The sequence below is a fragment of the Nerophis ophidion genome, linkage group LG04, assembly GCF_033978795.1.
Source record: "Nerophis ophidion isolate RoL-2023_Sa linkage group LG04, RoL_Noph_v1.0, whole genome shotgun sequence".
Lineage (NCBI taxonomy): Eukaryota > Metazoa > Chordata > Actinopteri > Syngnathiformes > Syngnathidae > Nerophis > Nerophis ophidion.
In genome coordinates, this window is record NC_084614.1 from 63980303 (window position 1) to 63997389 (window position 17087).

The 17087-nt window shown below is 40.8% G+C and overlaps 1 protein-coding gene and 1 long non-coding RNA gene across 4 annotated transcripts in view; one reads left to right on the forward strand and one right to left on the reverse strand.

Moving 5' to 3' along the window:
• Positions 1 to 17087, forward strand: part of LOC133551739 (alpha-1A adrenergic receptor-like) — a 96757-nt gene that overhangs the window by 39794 nt on the left and 39876 nt on the right. Inside the window, exon 2 of one of the 3 annotated variants that reach the window (XM_061898768.1) lies at positions 892 to 1208. The exons of 1 other annotated variant lie outside the window; for it this stretch is intronic. In XM_061898768.1, coding sequence (XP_061754752.1) covers positions 945 to 1208 — 264 coding nt within the window. In that variant the 5' untranslated portion in view covers positions 892 to 944. Of the gene's footprint in view, positions 1 to 891; positions 1209 to 17087 lie in introns of those variants that run through there. One more of the 3 variants, XM_061898767.1, reaches the window with a different exon arrangement.
• LOC133551742 (uncharacterized) overlaps positions 753 to 17087 on the reverse strand; it is a 26548-nt gene continuing 10213 nt past the window's right edge. Inside the window, exon 2 of the long non-coding RNA XR_009806561.1 lies at positions 753 to 1127. This is a non-coding gene — a long non-coding RNA (uncharacterized LOC133551742). The remainder of the gene's footprint in view (positions 1128 to 17087) is intronic.

The following is a 17087-nucleotide window of genomic DNA, read 5'->3' on the forward strand; positions in this document are numbered from 1 at the left end:
GAAAAGAAGCGTAGATATTACATGTTAAGAGAGAAAGTAAGCTGATATTAACAGTAAATGAACAAGTAGATTAATAATTGATTTTTTACGGCTTGTCCTTAATAATTTTGACAAAATAATAGAATGGAAAATGACACAATATGTTACTGCATACGTCAGCAGCTCAATTAGGAGCCTTTGTTTGTTTACTTACTACTAAAAGACAAGTTGTCTTGTATGTTCACTATTTTATTTAAGGACAAACTTGCACTGGGAAACATATGTTTAATGTACTGTAAGATTTTTTTGTTAAATAAAGCCATTAATGCAATTTTTTGTGGTGCCCTTTATTTAGAAAAGTACCGAAATAATTTTGGTACCGGGACAACATTAATATCAGCTCAATGCGGCCCCTGAGTCAAATAGTTTGGGGACCCCTAGTGTAAGGAACAGCCTGAGGTAGTCTTATTAACGAATAATAGTATTGCAAAGATTAACATGCACTGTTGAGACATTAGCGCCAGAAGACGGATCGGGTAGGTGGGGCAGCTTTAGTAAAATAAAGAAACAAATAAAACCGAGATGCAAAGACTTGGTTTAGAGTCCAAATAAAATGACCTAATACAACATTATCCATTTACAATACAATACAGTGAATAAGTGAAGCAGCCGAAGAAAACAAAAATTTGAGAGGTTCTTTGTGAAAGCAAAATTACTATTATATAAGAAATCAAGTCATAATTGCAAAGGGGAAATAAAAAGTGCATGGTGTCTTCTTTATCGACAAGTTTTTAATTCTACCAGGCTGTGTTGTCAGTACAATTACATAAATAGACAGCACACATTGGCCGCTTAACATTGCCGTTCTATTTATGTGCCATCTCATGACATCACGTTGACCTGTCCCTTCAGGGCTAAACTGGAGTGACCTCGGTCGCCATGGATCATTCCTCTGCAGCGCTTTTATGGAAGTGGTCATCACAATCCACTCGGCAGCCAAAACAATTTTGTGCAGAAAAACTCCTCTCTTCGCCTCGTTCGCTCTCGTCCTCAGCTTCCATCCATCAGCAGTCAAACTCCCACCAGCTGCCCGAGCGGCCGCTCCTCGCCAACATAACTCAGCTCCAGCTGGGACGGCGGAAGACAAACTGCACCCGGGAGGGAAAACACAACAAATAACTTTTGAGGTGGAGTCTATCCAAGAACTGCGGTATAAGCGTCTCTGCCGTGTGAGTAGAAGCAGTTGGAGTGAGCTAAATTTGGAGCTATGAAAAATGGTTAGGCTCGAGGTGCTGCATGCAGGTATCTCCAAATTTGGTGGTCATTTTTTCCTCGTTTTCTCAAAAAGAGAAGACTGTTTAGGAGTTAAAGGTCCCATATTACGCAAAATTGTAACTTAATGATGTTATAACAATAATACGTGACCCGATGGCCTCGTTATGAGCAGCAGACATAAAACATCTATCATTTCCCTCAACTTGTTTGCTTCATTTTTGAGAAACGAGGCACTCAAACATTCACTTTTAAAAGTTCCAAACTATAGAAACAATTCTTTTTTCGAAGACATGGTACTTATTCACTGCCCACCACTTTATGGAGGTCAGACGTTTTAAAAGGCTTCACTACACATCAGAAAATAACAGCTGCAGACACGTGAGCCGTAAGTTTGATAATTTTTGCGAATAGGCTAACCTAAAATGATGTTGCTGTAATAGTTTAGCATTGTAGTTAGTACAGCTATGCTATTGTTGCTAACGTCTACGTCAGGGGTGTCAAACTCAAATACAGAGTGGGCCAAAATTTTAAACCGAAGAAGGTTGAACAAATTAACATTTCAATAGGGACCCAAACAAGTTTTGCATTGAATATTGAACAAGCAAGGCTTATATAAGTTTACAGTGACATGCAAAATTGAGTTTCAAATAATAATAACAATAATAAATATCAATGGCATATCAAATAAAATTTAAATAAAAATTGAATGCCTCTTTTCTATTTGCAGCCTTCTGAGGTAAATATCAAAATAAACTTTTTCCAAAGGCAAATAAAGTAAAACATTGAAAGTAAAATAATAAGGAATGAATCAAACATTCAAGCCTTGAGGTAGCAAGAAGAAAGTGAATGAATAAAACTTTAATTATTGCTCAGTTTGCCACACTGATTTGCTTTAACAGCGCTTGTATAACCTAATAGTGCAAAATCAACTTTCAAAAAACAAATGAAAAAACATCACAGAAATAACATTTGAATAAAAAATGTAATGCCTCTTTTGTATTTGCAGCCTTCTGAAGTAAATATCAACATTAACTTTTTCCAGTAGCTAATACATTTGAAAATAAAATAACAATGAGGTGGTCGGGGTTGGGAGGTGGCGGGGTTCGGTGGTAGTGGGGGTGAATATATTGTAGCGTCCTGGAAGAGTTAGTGCTGCAAGGGGTTCTGGGTATTTGTTCTGTTGTGTTCATGTTGTGTTTCGGTGCGGTTGTTCTCCCGAATTGTGTTTGTCATTCTTGTCTGGTCAGGGTTCACAGTGTGGCGCATATTTGTAACAGTGTTGAAGTTGTTTATACAGCCACTCTCAGTGTGACCTGTATGGCTGTTGATCAAATATGCATTGGATTCACTTTTGTGTCTGTGTGTACAAGCTGCATATACTATGTGACTTGGCCGGCATGCTGTATGTATAGAAGAAAAGCGGACGCTAAAGGCAGTGCCTTTAAGGCACGACCCCAATATTGTTGTCCGGGGAGAAATTCGGGAGAATGGTTGTCCTGGGAAATTTTCGGGAGGGGCACTGAACTTCGGAAGTCTCCCTGGAAAATGAGGAGGGTTGGCAAGTATGAGTATAAGCGGTGAATGTGGTGTTACAGCGGCACCGCCACTGTATAATACCGGCGGGCCAGCTTTAATGTTAATTTGATATTGCCTCAAGGGCCAAATTAAATTACACGGCGTGCCAAATTTGGCCCGCGGGCCAGAGTTTGACACCCATGGTCTATGTCCTGGGGATATATAGCAGCTGTAGCATTTATTACGTTAGACAAGTACAGTGTTTCAGTTTATTAACTCCCGAGGCTCACCAAGGAATTTTAACATCCATCCATCCATTTTCTACTGCTTATTCCCTTTTGGGGTTGCGGGGGGTGCTGGCGCCTATCTCAGCTACAATCGGGCGGAAGGCGGGGTACACCCTGGACAAGTCGCCACCTCATCGCAGGGCCAACACAGATAGACAGACAACATTCACACTCACATTCACACACTAAGGCCAATTTTAGTGTTGCCAATCAACCTATCCCCAGGTGCATGTCTTTGGAGGTGGGAGGAAGCCGGAGTACCCGGAGGGAACCCACGCAGTCACGGGGAGAACATGCAAACTCCACACAGAAAGATCCTCAGCCTGGAATTGAACCCAGGACTGCAGGACCTTCGTATTGTGAGGCAGACGCACTAACCCCTCTGCCACTGTGAAGCCCGGAATTTTAACATGCTTATTTCAAATGTACAAACATCACAAGTAAAATACAAACCTGTCAGTCATTTCCTTTATACCAGTATCGTGTGTTTGAATTTAAATCTGTAGCCTTGTAAATGGCAAATACATTACATAGGTGTTGTTGGTCTTGACCACAGGGTGCGGAGACAGCAGGCAAAGTGCAAGGAAAACACCTTTATTCTGGAAAGCAAACTGTACTGTAGGGAAATATATACAGCAGATTGGGGAAAAAAAGCAAAGCAAAGCAAAGGCTCATGAAAGCATTGCCAACCAGAGACAGGTCCCAAAAAAATGTATGCAAAACCAATTATATTTATTTGTCTTGATCTACGGAGGTCAAGAATAAAGCGGACAGAGACATACTTCTTGAAGAAGTGAAGTAAATTATATTTATATAGCGCTTTTTTTCTAGTGACTCAAAGCGCTTTACATAGTGAAACTATCCATCCATCCATTTTTTTACTGCTTATTCCCTTTTGGGGTCGCGGGTGGCGCTGGCGCCTATGTCAGCTACAATCGGGCGGTAGGCGTCGTACACCCTGGACAAGTCGCCACCTCATCGCAGGGCCAACACAGATAGACAGACAACATTTACACTCACATTCACACACTAGGGCCAATTTAGTGTTGCCAATCAACCTATCCCCAGGTGCATGTCTTTGGAAGTGGAAGGAAACCGGAGTACCCGGAGGAAACCCACGCATTCACGGGGAGAACATGCAAACTCCACACAGAAAGATCCCGAGCCTGGGATTGAACCCAGGACTGCAGGACCTTAGTATTGTGATGCAGACGCACTAACCCTGTCATGCCTGTTAATCTGGTTTTATGTTTGATCATGTTTTGTTTTCTGTACTCTTTTTGCGTTTGCACTTCCTTGTTTTCTTGGTCACCATAGCTACAAGAGATGCGCGGATAGGCAAATATATCATCCGCAACCGCATCACCAAATTCGTCATCCACCCGCCATCCACCCAAATCCACTGGATACAAAGGATTCTGGGTATTTGTTGTGTTGCGTTTATGTTGTGTTACTGTGAGGATGTTCTCCCAAAATGTGTTTGTCAATCTTGTTTGGTGTGGCTTCACAGCGTGGCGCATATTACTAAGAGTGTTAAAATTGTTTATATCACAACAATTTGTGTACTCCGTTTCACCCAGTACGCCTTGCAGTCGTGTGCGTGTTGCTGCGGAAGCCACACACATGTTGCTGGACTGACAAGCAGATCGTACATGCTGTAGAAGGCGACAAAGCCAATGGCTTCATAGCACGCCCTAATACTTATTATCTGGGTGACTGCCGGCAGTCATTCTAGAGAATATTAGCATCTCCTATTGTCTTCTTCGCTTTGTGACTCGGGTCTTAAATGGCTCTTTGAATGGTAAAGGATACCGATCCCAGAACCATGTATATCAAATATTTCTGTATGGTTCAACCGCCCCCCGCCCAATCTAATTAAAATCTATTTTGTCGTCATCTCACCCGCCAGACCCGCGGTTTATCCGCGGACTCCGTGGATGAGACCGCAAACCGCGCATCTCTAATAGCTACTCATTAGTTTCCAACTGGTTCCCCTAGTCACGCCCCGATCCTCAGCCTCTCACACTTGTTTCTAGTTACCACGGCCACTATTTATGTCACTTTCTTTCTGTTCATCGTTCTGGGTACTTTGCATTCTGCCTTATGCCTTCATGCCTGCATTTTTGCATACAAACCTTCACACCTTTCCACACTGTTAACCATTTAGACCACGTAAGATCTTTGTATTTTTTGCCTCAGTGCAAGTTTTTTGTTTATTGAATATCTTTGATAGTATCTTTTGTTTATTCATAGTTCATTCATGCCATCGCGCAAGGGTTTTTGTTTCCTGTTGGTATTTTGTAGCCAAGTTTTGTACTTCCTCATGAGCGCCCTTAGTTTGCTTATTTTTGTATTTAGTGTTTAAATAAATAACCATGTACTCACATCCATGCCTGACTCGTCCCACATCATCTCTGCATCGAGGAAGCAAAAACAATCCAAGTCCTGGTTTGACAAACCCCTCTGCCACCATGAAACCCAATATCTATTTTTTACATTTAAACCAGTGTGGGTGGCACTGAGAGCAGGTGAGTAAAGTGTCTTGCCCATGGACACAACGGCAGTGACTAGGATGGCGGAAGCGGGGATCGAACCTGCAACCCTCCAGTTGCTGGCACGGCCGCTCTACCAACCGAGCTATACCGCCCCACAGACTAAAGACACACTTTATTTTTGTCAACTCTTGGTGTAGATATACAACAACGTAGGAAAAGAGAAAAAAAAAACACTCTCACAAGTTAATAAAGGGAGGAATTTCCTGATGAATGTTTCAGAGTCTCTCATGTCAGACAGTCAACGTTATTTTCGAAACATTTTCTGGAATGCACGGCTGAAATTTTGGTGACACGCTGCCATGTTTAGCCTGGCAGTTAATAAGTGGAGGCCACGGCGTTGACGTTTTAATGTGCATTCCACATATTCGGTGGAATGTGTTGACTGATTTTTATTTTTCTTAATTCAAAGTCATCCTCACGTGAGTGTCCGCCTCGCATAGATTACTTTGTCTCGATCAAAACTCCAAACGGATCGTCCCTCCACCGTTGCTCCTTCTATGGAAACAAGTTTTCAACTGCCTCACCGTCAGGTCAAAGGGTCACAGCAGAGACACAGAGAGAGATATCACCTCTGACAAGACGATCTTCTCAACAAAGCAGGCAGCTTGGTACTCAACTTTGAAGTAACAAACATCCGTTAATGGCTTTAAATGTAAACTGAATTAAGCAGTAAAATCTCCATTCGGCTTGTGTGTGTGTGTGTGTGTGTGTGTGTGTGTGTGTGTGTGTGTGTGTGTGGGTCAGGCAGTCTTTTTTTCTCAAGTTGCTCTCTTTTCACTTCCATTCATGAAAAAAACCCATAAAAGATTAATATATAGTTGAATAATGGACTTCAAAGGTGAGGTATTCTAACACAATGAATTAAAATGACCAAAAAATACTTCCCCTTTAGCTAATTTGTTGAAAGATAACATTACTGTTCATATATTTAAATGTATTTATATATAAATTTTAAATGTAATCGTTGTATTGTGCTTTTTTTTCTTTTAAATATACATATACATCCATTTGTCCATTTTCTACTGCTTGTCCCTTACGGAGTTGCGGGGGGTGCTGGAGCCTATCTCAGCTGCATTTTGGCAGAAAGCGGGGTACACCATATATATTTTTATTAAATGATTAATCTGCCTATTTTAGGACCAATCAACTCAGAATAAAATATTTTAAATCAGGGGTCCCCAAACTTTTTGACTCGAAGGTCGCATTTTGTTAAAAAAATTAAGCGGGGGCGGTAGAAAATTGATTACTAAGGACGGATTTTTAAAAAAAAACTATAAAAAACAACAATTAAAAAACAAAAGTTTTAACTTGGGACTTCCCGTGGGCCAAATTTTGGATTTAGTTTGGGGACCCCTGTTTTAAATCCTTGTATTAGTCCGTTTCAACATATTAATGGCCATGCTGTCAAGTCATGTCTGCTTTTGTTTGATTTTTTCCCTCCACTTAAAGGGTTAAACCTCAAACTTTTTTTTAACTGAATTCCCCTAAATCAGGGGCCGGCAACCCAAAATGTTGCAAGAACCATATTGGGCCAAAAAGAAAAATCTGTCTGTAGCCACAAAAATGTAAAACCTTTTTAAAGTGTTATAATGAAGGCAACACATGATGTAAGTGTCTATATTAGCGATATTAGCCTACTATCAAAATTACTATGTGTCGCAGGCTGATGCAAATCTTCATTGACAGAAATGAACGGGACAAGCAGTAGAAAATGGATGGATGGATGGATGGCGAAATGTTGAAATTTAATATTTATTCTACACATTTTTACAACATCGGAAAACATTACTAAAAAGGAGGCTTTTCAGAGGGTGTGATAACTCCTGCAAATTACTGGCTTAAAATGGCCAAAAGTAAAGATGTGTGTGTGTTCAAGCGGAAGGAAACGGAAACTACAAATAAAATTACCTCAAATATACCTAAAATACGAGGCACAATGATGCATTATGTACATACCATCAATCAATGAATGTTTATTTATATAGCCCCAAATCACAAATGTCTCAAAGGACTGCACAAATCATTACGACTACAACATCCCCGGAAGAACCCACAAAAGGGCAAGGAAAACTCACACCCAGTGGGCAGGGAGAATTCACATCCAGTGGGACGCCAGTGACAATGCTGACTATAAGAAACCTTGGAGAGGACCTCAGAAGTGGGCAACCCCCCCCTCTAGGGGACCGAAAGCAATGGATGTCGAGCGGGTCTAACATGATACTGTGAAAGTTCAATCCATAGTGGCTCCAACACAGCCACGAGAGTTCAGTTCAAGCGGATCCAAGACAGCAGCGAGAGTCCCGTCCACAGGAAACCATCTCAAGCGGAGGCGGATCAGCAGCGTAGAGATGTCCCCAACCGATACAGGCGAGCGGTCCATCCTGGGTCCCGACGAGCGGTCCATCCTGGGTCTCGACTCAGGACATCCAGTACTTCATCCATGGTCATCGGACCGGACCCCCTCCACAAGGGAGGGGGGGACATAGGAGAAAGAAAAGAAGCGGCAGATCAACTGGTCTAAAAAGGAGGTCTATTTAAAGGCTAGAGTATACAGATGAGTTTTAAGGTGAGACTTAAATGCTTCTACTGAGGTAGCATCTCGAACTGTTACCGGGAGGGCATTCCAGAGTACTGGAGCCCGAACGGAAAACGCTCTATAGCCCGCAGACTTTTTTTGGGCTCTAGGAATCACTAATAAGCCGGAGTCTTTTGAACGCAGATTTCTTGCCGGGACATACGGTACAATACAATCGGCAAGATAGGCTGGAGCTAGACCGTGTAGTATTTCATACGTAAGTAGTAAAACCTTAAAGTCACATCTTAAGTGCACAGGAAGCCAGTGCAGGTGAGCCAGTACAGGCGTAATGTGATCAAACTTTCTTGTTCTTGTCAAAAGTCTAGCAGCCGCATTTTGTACCAACTGTAATCTTTTAATGCTAGACATGGGGAGACCCGAAAATAATACGTAACAGTAATCGAGACGAGACGTAACAAACGCATGGATAATGATCTCAGCGTCTTTAGTGGACAAAATGGAGCGAATTTTAGCGATATTACGGAGATGAAAGAAGGCCGTTTTAGTAACGCTTTTAATGTGTGACTCAAAGGAGAGAGTTGGGTCGAAGATAATACCCAGATTTTTTACAGATAATACCCAGATTTTTTACAAGTTAGCGGACATCCATTGTTTAATTTCATTAAGACACGCTTCCAACTGACTACAGTCCGGCGTGTTGGTCAGCTTTAGGGGCATGTAGAGTTGGGTGTCATCAGCATAACAGTGAAAGCTAATACCGTATTTGCGTATGACGTCACCCAGCGGCAGTATGTAGATGCTGAAGAGTACAGAGCCAAGGACCGAACCCTGGGGAACTCCACACGTTACCTTAACATAGTCCGAGGTCACATTGTTATGGGAGACGCACTGCATCCTATCAGTAAGATAAGAGTTAAACCATGACAGGGCTGAGTCTGACATACCAATTCGTGTTTTGATACGCTCTAATAAAATATTATGATCGACGGTATCGAAAGCAGCGCTAAGATCGAGGAGTAGCAACATAGATGACGCATCAGAGTCCATCGTTAGCAATAGATCATTAGTCAATTTTGCGAGGGCTGTCTCCGTGGAGTGATTTGCCCTGAAACCGGATTGAAAGGTTTCACATAGATTGTTAAACGCTAAGTGTTCATTTAGCTGCTCTGCAACAATTTTTTCGAGGTAGTTTACCATGAGGTCAGGATCGAGGTTAGGTCTTTTAAGAAGAGGATGAATAACCGCTTTTTTGAATGCTAGGGGAACAGAGCCCGAGGAAAGTGATAAGTTTATAATATTTAGCACTGATGGACCTAATAATACAAAAAGCTCCTTGATAAGTTTCCCAGGAAGTGGGTCAAGTAAACATGTTGTTTGTTTTATTCCATTTACACGTTGTAACAATCCTTCTAATGTTATTTCATCAAAACGAGAGAAACTATTTTGGATATCTGCAGTATCCGCCGTATATACAGTCGTATCTGTGTTACTATAACCCAGTTGTAGCTGGGACGCATTGTCTTTAATCTCCTTTCTAATAAGTTCAATTTTCTTATTAAAGAACTTCATAAAGTCATCTGCCGAATGGGTGCAGCTAGCATAAAAAGCATGTTAGCATCGCTTAACTTGCAGTCATGCAGTGACCAAATATGTCTGATTAGCGCTCCATACTAGTCAATAACATCAAGAAAGCTCACCTTTGTGGATTCATGCACAGCATAAAGCGTTTGGTGGACAAATAGAGACAAATAAGGATTGGCGTAAACCATGTCTTCTGTGGCTGCGTTGGAGAAAGTTGTACATGTGAACAAACTACAGTGCGTTCAAGGACTTACGAAATTAAAACAAAATGACGCGCGCTTAATACTCTCATCAGTGTAGCATGTTTAATGTAAACTGTGAGATTTCTAACAATTAAGGTTTGTGTCATGTTTGTCTTACAGAAACCATATCAAAATAAGACATTTATTTGTTTTCCTCATCTTTTTCCATTTTCATACATTTTTAAAAAAGCTCCAGAGAGCCACTAGGGCCGCACTAAAGAGCCGCTTTGTGGCTCAAAAGCCGCGCGTTGCCGATCCCCCGCCCTAAATGAACAACCATTCGATGTCTTTCATGTCTTTTATTCAGGTAAAAAAAAAAAAACTTTAAAAAAAAACAAGATGTCAGTCTTACTTATACGCAGACTTGGGTCAATATTCGACAAGTCAATTAGTCAAAAAATAAATGAAAATGAGCTTGATAACTTTGCCAGCATTGATAAATTGCCATGTGCATGCATTTGCATGTTCTCCCAGTGACTGCGTGGGTTCCCTCCGGGTACTCCGGCTTCCTCCCACCTCCATAAACATGCACCTGGGGATAGGTTGATTGGCAACATTAAATTGGCCCTAGTGTGTGAATGTGAGTGTGAATGTTGTCTGTCTATCTGTGTTGGCCCTGCGATGAGGTGGCGACTTGTCCAGGGTGTACCCCGCCTTCCGCCCGACTGCAGCTGAGATAGGCTCGTGTCATGTTGTGTCGTGTCAATTCAACGCTGCATGACATTGACACGACAGGATATGACACGACAGGTAGCAACGACAAGAGCAACATCGACAAGACAATAATCCAGCAACTGACTGGAGGACGAAAACAGACTCAAATAGAAGAGGGCTGATTGACACCAGGTGTGGCCAGGTGCCAATCAGCCGCAGCTAAGGGGATAACCGCACATAGGAAAAAAAAAACAGGAAACAGACAAAATAAAAGCGCTTGCAGGAACTAAAAACAGGAAATACTAAACACAGACAGAGGAACACAAACAAACTGTCAGTGGCAGGCCTGACAGATATAAAGAGTCATATGGGGTTGTGAACAAATATAAATTGTAAATAATTATAAACTTACATAGAACTATGTGCAAGTAGGCAGATACTAGATAATAAAGTGTATTGCACATAAAATAACAGACTAAAATATACTGGAGCTATTTAAATAGATGAATGCTAAAAGAAAAAAGGGACCATAGTGCAATAATGGATAAAATACAAGAACTGATATCGAACAGAGGGAAGGGGAGCAGTGCATGAAGAAGTAAAGAGAATAAAAAGCTTTATGTTATGTTGGAGAAATATTAGGATTAGATAGCATTAGTATCTTTGCGATACTTTAAACACCATAATAACACACTGTTGAAGGCTAACTGTTTGAGGTGTAAAAACATTGGATTTTGTTCGTAAGCCAAATAATGGGCAACAGTGGGGCATTCCGGATTAAACTGGAAGTACAAAAATATTTACGGACCTTGGATACTTGACATTTAAGAGGTTTTCTTGCTTCTTTGTTAGTTAAAGGCCTACTGAAATGAGATTTTCTTATTTAAACGGGGATAGCAGGTCCATTCTATGTGTCATACTTGATCATATCGCGATTTTGCCATATTTTTGCTGAAATTATTTAGTAGAGAACATCGACGATAAAGTTTGCAACTTTTGGTCGCTAATAAAAAGGCCTTGCCTTTACCGGAAGTCGCAAATGATGACGTCACCTGTGTGAGGGCTCCTCAGATCTTCACATTGTTTATAATGGGAGCCTCCAACAAAAAGAGCTATTTGGACCGAGAAAACTACAATTTTCCCATTAATTTGAGCGATGGTGAAAGATTTGTGGCTGAGGATATTGATAGCGAAGGACTAGAAAAAAAATAATAAAATAAAAAAGGCGATTACATTGTGAGCGATTCAGATATTTTTAGACACATTTACTAGGATAATTCTGGGAAATCCCTCATCTTTTTATTGTGTTGCTAGTGTTTTAGTGAGATTATATAGTACCTAATAGTCGGAGGGGTGTGTCCACGGGTGTCTTGACGCCAGTCTCTGACAGAATTGGTCACGGCAGCAGCAGCACGACAGAAGTTCCGCTAATCTCCGGTAAGAAGCTATTTTTTACCACAATTTTCTCACCGAAACCTGCCGGTTTACAAGTGGTCAGGATCCATGTTCGCTTGACCGCTGTGATCCATAGAAAAGCTTCACCTCCGGGAATTTTAAACAAGGAAACAACGTGTTTTTGTGTGGCTAAAGGCTAAACCTTCCCACCTCCATCTTTCTACTTTGACTTCTCCATTATTCATTGAACAAATTGCAAAAGATTCAGCAACACAGATGTCCAAAATACTGTGTAATTGCGCGATGAGAAGAGACGACTTTTAGCCGCTAGTGGTGCTGCGCTAATATGTCCCCTCCAACTCGAGACGTCACGCGCACGTGTCATTATACGCGTCATCATTCCGCAACGTTTTCAACAAGAAACTCCGCGGGAAATTTAAAATTGTAATTTAGTAAACTAAACTGGCCGTATTGGCATGTGTTGCAATGTTAATATTTCATCCTTGATATACAAACTATCAGACTGCGTGGTCGGTAGTAGTGGGTTTGAGTAGGCCTTTAAAGGGGAACATTATCACAATTTCAAAAGGGTTAAAAACAATAAAAATCAGTTCCCAGTGGCTTGTTTTATTTTTCGAATTTTTTGTCGAAATTTTACCGGTCCCGGAATATCCCTAAATAAAGCTTTACAGTGCCTTATTTTCGCTAGCTTCGAAACCACTATCCATTTCCCTGTGACGTCATACAGTGCTGCCAATACAAACAACATGGCGGTTACCACGCGCAAGATATAGCGACATTAGCTCGGATTCAGATTATGCATGTATAGAAACAGATGGTCGGAGTATGGAGGCAGATAGCGAAAACGAAATTGAAGAAGAAATTGAAGCTATTGAGCGAATAGCTATTGACGCTATTCGGCCATAGCGTGGGTGTACCTAATGAAGTGGCCCATAGAATGGCTGCCTTATTAGCATCGCCGGTAAAATGTGCAGACCAAACGATCAGGACTTTCGCATCTTGTGACACTGGAGCAACTTAAATCCGTTGATTGGTAAATGTTTGTTTCGCATTAAATGTGGGTATCTAGTTTCAAATGTACATACAGCTAGCGTAAATAGCATGTTAGCATCGATTAGCGTAGCATGTTAGCATCGATTAGCTGGCAGTCATGCCGTGACCAAATATGTCTGATTAGCAGATAAGTCAACAACATCAACAAAACTCACCTTTGTGATTTCGTTGACTTAATCGTTGCAAATGCATCTGCAGGTTATCCATACATCTCTGTGCCATGTCTGCCTTAGCATCGCCGGTCAAATGTGAAAACACTTTGGTACATTCAATGGGGGTCTGGCGGGAGATTTCTTGCCAGTGGTGCAACTTGAATCCCTCCCTGTTAGTGTTGTTGCACCCTCCGACAACACACCGACGAGGCATGATGTCTCCAAGGTTCCAAAAAATAGTCGAAAAAACGGAAAATAACAGAGCTGAGACCCGGTGTTTGTAATGTGAAAATGGTGGCGGGTGTGTTACCTCGGTGACGTCACGTTCTGACGTCATCGCTAAGAGACCGATAAACAGAAAGGCGTTTAATTTGCCAAAATTCACCCATTTAGAGATCGGAAATCAGTTAAAAAAATACATGGTCTTTTTTCTGCAACATCAAGGTATATATTGACGCTTGCATAGGTTTGGTGATAATGTTCCCCTTTAATCACCATGTTGCTGATTAAACCTGTAATTATTCCACCACTGTTGGGTTTTAGCAGCACAGGCTGCTGAAAAAAAGCATCATTTCATTTTCTACCGCGTGGCTCTCTCGGGATCACAGGGGTCCTGGAGCCTATCCCAGCTGCATTCAGGTGGAAGGCGGTTTACACCCAGGACAAGGCACTACCCCATTGCAGGGCCAACACAGATAGACAGACAACATTCACACTCACATTCAAACACTGGGGACATATTGGTGTTGCCAATCAATGCATGTCTTGGGAGTGGGAGGAATCTGAAGGACCTGGGCGGAACCCACGCAGTCACAGGAGAACATGCAAACCCCACACAGAAAGACCCCAAGCCATTAACACAATCTTTTACACCAAACACCATTACATGTTATGTAGACCACAACAAAGTGTTTTAAATGTAGAAAAAAAATCATGATATGACCCCTTTTAATAGAAGTGTTACTTAAGTATAAATATTTTTGCTGTGTTCTTAAACTATTACGTTTTTATTATTTTTACGTATGCCGTTTGTACTGTGCTTTCATCACTTTGGATTAGGTTTTTTTAAACACCATCCCAAACAATGATATTGAATTTAGCTTCTACACGTCATTAGACACCTATTTCATTAAAACAACACCAAATACAACATTTCTCGAACAACATTCCACTGCAGGCCGATCGAAAGGAGAGCTCTGGTTGAGTCTGTTCACCCACTAGCCGTTGTCAAATAGTGGGGCGAACTCCCCTTGGGCGGCGTGGTGTGTTGCCAGGGGGGCACACGTGACCTCGGAAAACATGCCTTTTATCCCCCCTGGTAGCACTTGGTTTCATTGTAACCACGGTGGGAGATGGGGAAAGACCGGTGTGTGTAATGTTAATAAACTTACTATGTTATGCAGAGGTATAGTTGTAACAAATTTATAGAGAAATTATACTATTTATAGTCATTGTGGAGAGTAGAGGGGCGCAAAATATTTTCTTCTTCCTAGGGAGGCCTGCCCTATAGTAGAATAACACACTACACTGCTTTGGTCCAAACCAGCTCTTACCAGCTGCCATTTAATGGGATAATATAAGTTACATTTGAATTCAGTTAGATTTGGACATGCTTCTCCTTGTATTGTTGCTCCCCTCAACAAGCAGCACCAGCCTCTTTAAGTGTGCCGGGCACGCTTGCAGATTGGCTACAGCTGGTAGTTACCTGTACCTGGTATGCTCACCACTATTCAGCAGGAAAGAGAGGCTACCTGGCAGTTCATCAAACCCCACACCAAAAACTTAATGCAGAAAAGGATTCAAGTGTATGAATCATCCGAGTAAGCAAATAATTTTTTTTTTGACAAATCTACATTTCACAGGAACCACTTGTATTGTATGAGTATGTTCCTACAACTGAGTTGCCATGGTAACACCTTCAAACTGATGGAATTAGTTTATGGTTGCTGTTTGATAAGTTAACTCAGCTTGAAATATTTACATACAATAAAAAAAAAGGTATAGTACAGAAATACAACTATTCAACTGATTGATACATTTTTGTATGTACGTGTGTGCACGCGCGCGTGTGTGTGTGTGTGTGTATATATATATATATATATATATATATATATATATATATATATATATATATACATATATATATATATATATATATATATATATATATATATATACATATATATCTATCTATCCATTTTCTGCTGCTTATTCCCTTTGGGGTCGCGGAGGGCGCTGGTGCCTATCTCAGCTACAATCGGGTGGAAGGCGGTGTACACCCTGGACAAGTCGCCACCTCATCGCAGCGCCAACACAGATAGACAGACAACATTCGCACTCACATTCACACACTAGGGCCAATTTAGTGTTGCCAATCAACCTATTCCCAGGTGCATGTCTTTGGAGTTAAAAGTTAAAAGTAAGGCTGAAAGTTAGTGCAGTGACTTGCGATGGTTAAAGCATAAATACACACACAAACACACACACACACACATATATATATATATATATATATATATATATATATATATATATATACATGTATATTATATATGTGTATACATGTATACATATTAGCACTACTTAAACCACAAACTTTCACAAAAAGATGGATTTTACAAAAAACAACACACACACACATATATATATATATATGTATGTATACATATATATATATATATATATATATATATATATATATATATATATATATATATATATATATATACAAACTCCATATGAGTTGGGAAATTGTGTTAGATGTACATATAAGCGGAATACAATGATTTGCAAATCCTTTTCAACCCATATAAGATATTTGATGTTCAAACTCATAAACTTTATTTTTTTTTGCAAATAATAAATAACTTAGAATTTCATGGCTGCAACACGTGCCAAAGTAGTTGGGAAAAGGCATGTTCACCACTGTGTTACATCACCTTTTCTTTTAGCAACACTCAATAAACGTTTGGGAACTGAGGAAACTAATTGTTGGAGCTTTGAAAGTGGAATTCTTTCCCATTCTTGTTTTATGTACAGTTTCAGTCATTCAACAGTCTGGGGTCTGCGCTGTCGTATTTTACGCTTCATAATGTGCCACACATTTTCGATGGGAGACAGGTCTGGACTGCAAGCTGGCCAGTCTAGTACTCGCACTCTTTTACTACGAAGTCACACTGTTGTAACACGTAGCTTGGCATTTTCTTGCTGAAATGAGCAGGGTCGTCCATGATAACGTTGCTTGGACGGCAACGTATGTTGCTCCAAAACATGTATTTACCTTTCAGCATTAATGGTGCCTTCACAGATGTGTAAATTACCCAAGCCTTGGTCACTAATACACCCCCATTCAATCACACATGCTGGCTTTTCATCTTTATGCCTAGAACAATCCGGTTGGTTATTTTCCTCTTTGATCTGGAGGACACAACGTCCAAAGTTTCCTCCAAAAAATTGAAATGTGGACTCGTCAGACCACAGAACACTTTTCCACTTTGCATCAGTCCATCAGAGATGAGCTTAGGCCCAGCGAAGCAGGAGGCGTTTCTGGGTGCTTTTGATACATGGCTTTCGCTTTGCATAGTAGAGCTTTAACTTGCACTTACAGATGTAGCGACCAAGTGTATTTAGTGACAGTGGTTTTCTTAAGCGTTCCTGAGCCCTTGTGGTGATATCCTTTATAGATTGATGTCGGTTTTTGATACAGTGCCGCCTGAGGGATTGAAGGTCACGGTCATTCAATGTTGGTTTCCGGCCATGCCGCTTACGTGGAGTGATTTCTCCAGATTCTCTGAACCTTTTGATGATATTATGGACTGTAGATGTTGAAATCCCTAAATTTC